This window comes from Lucilia sericata, unplaced genomic scaffold (genome assembly GCF_015586225.1).
Source record: "Lucilia sericata isolate MDLA Ls3-8-SP2 unplaced genomic scaffold, ASM1558622v1 Contig000679F_arrow, whole genome shotgun sequence".
Classification (NCBI taxonomy): domain Eukaryota; kingdom Metazoa; phylum Arthropoda; class Insecta; order Diptera; family Calliphoridae; genus Lucilia; species Lucilia sericata.
Genome location: NW_023994683.1, coordinates 76,954 through 84,903, shown reverse-complemented (window position 1 = coordinate 84,903; position 7,950 = coordinate 76,954). Strand labels below are relative to the sequence as shown.

General features: G+C 27.4%; 1 protein-coding gene across 1 annotated transcript; it reads right to left on the bottom strand.

Annotated features, from left to right (window-relative positions):
- Positions 1-489: 489 nt before the first annotated feature.
- On the bottom strand, positions 490-1,207 carry LOC119607254 (enhancer of split M1 protein). Its single transcript, XM_037961104.1, has 2 exons — positions 894-1,207; positions 490-825 (listed from the first exon to the last, which is right to left on the bottom strand). The coding sequence occupies exons 1-2, from the start codon at positions 1,105-1,107 to the stop codon at positions 566-568; spliced, it is 474 nt and encodes a 157-aa protein (XP_037817032.1). The 5' UTR covers positions 1,108-1,207; the 3' UTR covers positions 490-565.
- Positions 1,208-7,950: the final 6,743 nt, after the last annotated feature.

Below are 7,950 nucleotides of genomic sequence, written 5' to 3'. Positions count from 1 at the left end.
TTTCTTTTCTGCAAAGGATGTAATCAGGATTTTCTGTAATCCGAAACTACAGGATTTTGATTTGCATTTGAAAGAGAATTTACTCTTACACCGGATTAATATTATCACATATTTGGAAACATGACTACTTGAAAGTTTGCTTTTCGCTATTATGGATGGTTGTTGTTGCAACAGTCTGACTGTGGCTGATAGTTCTTTCCTGGCCAAAAAACTTGAGGTTGATACAGCTACAATCTTTGGCCGAGTATGACTCGGCTCGTTCCGGAGCAATGATCGAATTGTCATGGGAACTATTATGGATGATAGTAAACATGGCTTATCAATGCCTTTTTTATCTACGACGAATGCATTTTTTATAAAGACGATACTCGAGCATTTACTACTTACTTCCTCAATCAAACCATTAAGTCCATTTTTATCTCATGACTCATGTCATGTCAATCACATTGAACTTTGCACATTGCAGCAACAATTAAAACTCAAACTTGATCCATTTTAATAAAAATCTCATTTTATTTTCTTGACATTCAGATTTATTTTAACAATTTTTCCATTTCAATACGTCTTAACAAGATCCTCCTTTTAAAACTTTGAAAGCTTCTTTGCCTTTTTTAGCCAAAGCACAATTGAAATTATCCATAACACACTCATTGCTAATCACAGCACGATATTTACCATTGGAAATGCAAACGGGACTATAAATCATGGCACAGGGTTTCATGCATTCGGGCATTTGTAAATCCAAATTGTCCAATTTTTTCACCAATTGATCTAGATCAGCAATATATTCGGTGTTGCACCAGTCCATAGCAGTGGCCACGTATTCTAAAGATTAGAAAAAAATATTTATGATTAAGTAAAGTACTAGAAACTGATGAAATTTCTTTAATTACTTGATAAAGCCGAACGTTCCAAACGACAGTTGCTGGCCCTTAACTCACAGCTATTGTCGAATTCTTTATAAAGTTTGCCATTTGTGGCACACAAGGGTGCATAAAGAGCAGGACAAACTATAGGACAATCCTGTTCATCAGTAGCCACGGAATTGGCGGCAGATAAGGCGAAAAGGCCACAAATTACCAATAAAGTTATGCTTGATTTTACCATTTTTAAATATTTTTTTTTTAATTTATTTTGTTTTTAGTTTATAAATTTATTTATTTACTTTCTTTGCTACTTGTTGTCTGAGTGTTTTATGATTACAAACTGTTTTCGTTAAAAACTTTATATACTAAAATATTTAGTACCATTTGGAATTGCCCCGTTATCAGTTTTGTTGTTATTTTAGCTACGATAAGAAGCACACTTTTTATTACCTTATCTTAAAATTGATTGGTTTTGATTACAGCTTTTTAAATACCCACTAAAATAACTAGAAGAGATTGTTTCGTTTTACTGATGGCCCACAAACATGATTTTGATAACAACAATATTTTACGTACACTGTGTAATAATGCTTCACAATTAATGTACTTTATGTTGAAAGTTTGTTTACTTACTATTCTATTACATTTTTGTTTCGAGAAATTTAGATACAAAATACTTTACTCATATTTCTAAATATGTTTTCGTCTATTTCTTTATAAATTAGTAAAATTATTTAGAATGGTAAACAAGCAATATGCGTAGTATTATATTTTTTGGCAAACATGTAAACAAATATTTGTTTACAAAGTTTATTAACAGTTTGATGAATCAGAGATGGAAAATTACAAGAAATATTATTAATGAATTGTAATTTATTTAATGATTTTTGTTCAGTCTATGATCACTTAAAAAAACTTTATAAAATTTGCCATTTTTCATCAAAAATATTAGTGATCGCAGATTATACTTATTTTCTTATTTCCTTTAATTATGCAGAAGATTCTTGTTTATCTCTTCAAAAATATCAGTGTAATTTGTTGTTGTTAACTGTTGAAAAAACCGTTATGTCTTTCTTTATGTGTCAGAATTTTTGAAAAAATTTGTTACCCTTTCTTAAAAAAAGTTTTGTGAGTTGAGTAGCTTTTGAATTAATTAGTTAGTTGGTTAGTTAGTTAGTTAGTTAGTTAGTTATTTAGTTAGTTAGTTAGTTAGTTAGTTAGTTAGTTAGTTAGTTAGTTAGTTAGTTAGTTAGTTAGTTTGTTAGTTAGTTAGTTAGTTAGTTAGTTAGTTAGTTAGTTAGTTAGTTAGTTAGTTAGTTAGTTAGTTAGTTAGTTAGTTAGTTAGTTAGTTAGTTAGTTAGTTAGTTAGTTAGTTAGTTAGTTAGTTAGTTAGTTAGTTATTTAGTTATTTAGTTAGTTAGCTTTTTGCGCGTACCTTCTTGTTCTGGTACTTACTTTGCAAGGACTATTTTTCGGTACGTTTTCGTCCTTTAACTGGTACTTTTTCGTTTTGATGCAATATTGAACCAGGAAACATCAAATCGGACTTATAGGGTTTTGATGTGATAAAAATCTATTAGGGGTAATTTTTGATATAGTGGTACTTTTGAAATCTTTTATAATATTGGACCTAAAAACGTAAAATTGATCATTTTTCGTCCTTCAAATAGGACGTTTTTGATTTTCGGAATTGTATAGAATCCTAATGGGATGAAAATATATAAGAGTATAGGCACTATGATGAAATGTATATAAGATTCGGCACAGTCGAATATAGAAGTCTTACTTGTTTTTTAAAAAATCAAGATATCGGTTGTTGGTTATAAATATAAGTGATAGTAGATTAAGCTTTTCTCTAAAAACTTAGTAAGCATGATCTTATTTTCTTAAAAACTTAATACATATTTGCAAAGTGAAAAAAAATCAATATTTATAAATTTTGTAAAATTTTTTGTTTTTTCTGTTTTAACACATTAAGGCCATCGAATATTTACTTTCAAGTAGAAATGATTAATAAATTATTGTTTTCTTACACCAAGAGTTGCTCAATTCTTATCAAAGACTTCAAGGAAATATTCTGGTTAAATTTGAAAAGAATCTTGATTTTTGTTAATGGAAATTTTTCTCAAAATACTGTTTTGTTCTAAACACAAATTGCGCATTTAAAAGAGATTGTGGTCACCCCATATATCATCATCATCATCATCTGAACTACAATACAAGGAAAGTGAGTCATGAAGGCTATTTTTGTTTAGATTTGAAAAAATAAGAACAAGAAATAAACATTTGCATTGTTTTTATAATATATCGAAATAAAACTTTTTAACAACTTTAATTTGAATTTAAAATAGACAGCAAAAACGACATGCATGTGTGAAAAAAACTTGGAATTCCCCCAACCGAAATGAAAAAAAAGTAAAGAAATAATAATTGAAATAAAAGACAAATTATAAGAACATAGATAATTTATTTTATTTTAAATATTGAAATTTTATATAGAAAGCAGATTTTTATTCTTATCATTTATAAATATGTCTAAACAACTTCATTTAATTACTTTATCAAAACCTAGAAGAAAAAAAAAAACTACTTCAGATAAACATTTTACAGACAAAAAAGCTGTGATTTTTTGGTGGTTAAAATGTCATTTGAATTCTTTATGTTTTTATAAATTTTTTGGTTTTTTTCTGAACAGGGCAAAGTGAAATCCGTTAAAATAATAATAAACATGTGGCTAAACGAGCTAAATGCTTTTGGAATATCAAAAAGCGGCGAGTAAATACCCCTCATAATACTTTCATAAGCGGGGCTTATCGCTTGACTGACTGCTTGCCTGCCTGCTTAGCTGGGTGTGTCATTATTATTATTATTATTGTTTTTTTTTCTTCTTTAGCTTGTTGCTGCTGCTTTCCAAGACATACTTCAAAAAGTGTGGGAAAGTAAGAACCTGACTGGCTGTGACTTACTGAATATGAATGTGTAACCCATGGCAAGGCCATAAATTCCTTTGTTTTGTTGTTGTTTTGATGGTCATTGGTTTTGCCTCAATGTTTACAAAAAAATTTGTAAAGAGTCAAAACAATATAAAAAAATATAGTAAATATGCCGATTATTTATGTATGTTTGTATATTATGACTGTATGACGGACGGACGACTGGTGTAATCTTTTTGCTAGAAATTATCTTAAATTGTCAATTGCTTGAATTTTAGTTTTTTTTTTATTATTAAATTTAAAAATAAAATTTCTTGCAAACTACAAGTGACCAACTTTGGTCATTTGATATGCTTCACACATCACCGAAGGCCGTAACACTACCTTTTTAGTGATTAAATTGAAAATTCTTATTTACTTGCGACATGGATGATGGTATGGCAGGCACGGTGATTGTTGTCATTGTTGTTGTGTGTGGTACGTGTTGTATTTAAAATACAACACTTTGTTTGCTTCAAGTTGGAAGATTGGTAGTTGGTCGATTGGTGTGTCTAGTTAGTTGGTTATTGCTGGCTGATTAGTTTTATTGGGATTCTTATTGGGTTTTTCTTTTAATAATTTCGAAAGTGATGGAAGGGTGAGTTAATTCTGGAGTCACTGAAGATTGTTTTATTTCTATAACTAACTAACTAACTAACTAACCTAACTAACTAACTAACTAACTAACTAACTAACTAACTACTAACTAACTAACTAACTAACTAACTAACTAACTAACTAACTAACTAACTAACTAACTAACTAACTAACTAACTAACTAACTAACTAACTAACTAACTAACTAACTAACTAACTAACTAACTAACTACTAACTAACTAACTAACTAACTAACTAACTAACTAACTAACTAACTAACTAACTAACTAACTAACTAACTAACTAACTAACTAACTAACTAACTAACTAACTAACTAACTAACTAACTAACTAACTACTAACTAACTAACTAACTAACTAACTAACTAACTAACTAACTAACTAACTACTAACTAACTAACTAACTAACTAACTAACTAACTAACTAACTAACTAACTAACTAACTAACTAACTAACTAACTAACTAACTAACTAACTAACTAACTAACTAACTAACTAACTAACTAACTAACTAACTAACTAACTAACTAACTAACTAACTAACTAACTAACTAACTAACTAACTAACTAACTAACTAACTAACTAACTAACTAACTAACTAACTAACTAACTAACTAACTAACTAACTAACTAACTAACTAACTAACTAACTAACTAACTAACTAACTAACTAACTAACTAACTAACTAACTAACTAACTAACTACTAACTAACTAACTAACTAACTAACTAACTACTAACTAACTAACTAACTAACTAACTAACTAACTAACTAACTAACTAACTAACTAACTAACTAACTAACTAACTAACTAACTAACTAACTAACTAACTAACTAACTAACTAACTAACTAACTAACTAACTAACTAACTAACTAACTACTAACTAACTAACTAACTAACTAACTAACTAACTAACTAACTAACTAACTAACTAACTAACTAACTAACTAAGTAACTAACTAACTAACTAACTAATTAACTAACTAACTAACTAACTAAAAAAAAATAAAAAAAAAAAATAAAAAAAACAAACAAACTAACTAACTACTAACTAACTAACTACTAACTAACTAACTAACTAACTAACTAACTAACTAACTAACTAACTAACTAACTAACTAACTAACTAACTAACTAACTAACTAACTAACTAACTAACTAACTAACTAACTAACTAACTAACTAACTAACTAACTAACTAACTAACTAACTACTAACTAACTAACTAACTAACTAACTAACTAACTAACTAACTAACTACTAACTAACTAACTAACTAACTAATTAACTAACTAACTAACTATTAACTAACTAACTAGCTAACTAACTAACTAACTAACTACTAACTAACTAACTAACTAACTAACTAACTAACTAACTAACTAACTAACTAACTAACTAACTCTAACTAACTAACTAACTACTAACTAACTAACTAACTAACTAACTAACTAACTACTAACTAACTAACTAACTAACTAACTAACTAACTACTAACTAACTAATTAACTAAACTAACTAACTAACTAACTAACTAACTACTAACTAACTAACTAACTAACTAAACTAACTAACTAATTAACTAACTCTAACTAACTAACTAACTAACTAACTAACTAAACTAACTAACTAACTAACTAACTAACTAACTAACTAACTAACTAACTAACTAACTAACTAACTAACTAACTAACTAACTAACTAACTAACTAACTAACTAACTACTAACTACTAACTAACTAACCTAACTAACTACTAACTAACTAACTAACTAACTAACTACTAACTAACTAACTAACTAACTAACTAACTAACTAACTAACTAAACTAACTAACTAACTAACTAACTAACTAACTACTAACTAACTAACTAACTAACTAACTAACTAACGAACTAACTAACTAAAAAAAAATAAAAAAAACTAACTAACTAACTAAACTAAACTAACTAACTAACTAAATAACTAACTAACTAAACTAACTAAACTAACTAACTAACTAACTAACTAAACTAACTAACTAACTACTACTAACTAACTAACTAACTAACTAACTAACTAACTAACTAACTAACTAACTAACTAACTAACTAACTAACTAACTAACTAACTAACTAACTAACTAACTAACTAACTAACTAACTAACTAACTAACTAACTAACTAACTAACTAACTAACTAACTAACTAACTAACTAACTAACTAACTAACTAACTAACTAACTAACTAACTAACTAACTAACTAACTAACTAACTAACTAACTAACTAACTAACTAACTAACTAACTAACTAACTAACTAACTAACTAACTAACTAACTAACTAACTAACTAACTAACTAACTAACTAACTAACTAACTAACTAACTAACTAACTAACTAACTAACTAACTAACTAACTAACTAACTAACTAACTAACTAACTAACTAACTAACTAACTAACTAACTAACTAACTAACTAACTAACTAACTAACTAACTAACTAACTAACTAACTAACTAACTAACTAACTAACTAACTAACTAACTAACTAACTAACTAACTAACTAACTACTAACTAACTAACTAACTAACTAACTAACTAACTAACTAACTAACTAACTAACTAACTAACTAACTAACTAACTAACTAACTAACTAACTAACTAACTAACTAACTAACTAACTAACTAACTAACTAACTAACTAACTAACTAACTAACTAACTAACTAACTAACTAACTAACTAACTAACTAACTAACTAACTAACTAACTAACTAACTAACTAACTAACTAACTAACTAACTAACTAGCTAACTAACTAACTAACTAACTAACTAACTAACTAACTACTAACTAACTAACTAATTAACTAACTAACTAACTAACTAACTAACTAACTAACTAACTAACTAACTAACTAACTAACTAACTAACTAACTAACTAACTAACTAACTAACTAACTACTAACTAACTAACTAACTAACTAACTAATTAACTACTAACTAACTAACTAACTAACTAACTAACTACTAACTAACTAACTAACTAACTAACTAACAAACTAACTAACTACGGGTGACTTAAAATTTACTCACCTTCACTCACTTTATAACTCACTCGTCCCACCTTAACAACTCCCTTATTAAAAATTAACACTAAATTCTAATTGGAATTTCTTTGGCAGAAACAAAAAAATTATTCTATTAATAGATTTCCAAGCCATCGAACCAACCAAACCAAACTACAAGGTAATCAAAAACAACAACAATAAAGTGTGGGTGAAATGTGGCGCTGTATGCATATTAAATAATTAACTAAATATTTAACAAATAAATAAAATAACTAAAATAATATTAATAATAATAATTTTGTTTGTGGCATTCTTTCTTTCGCTTTTCGGGGTTTTGAAATGCAGCGGTATGAGGCAACTATGTGTTTGTTGTAATATTGTATAAATATTATTAATTATTATAAAAACTAAGAATTTTTATTTCTAATTATTGT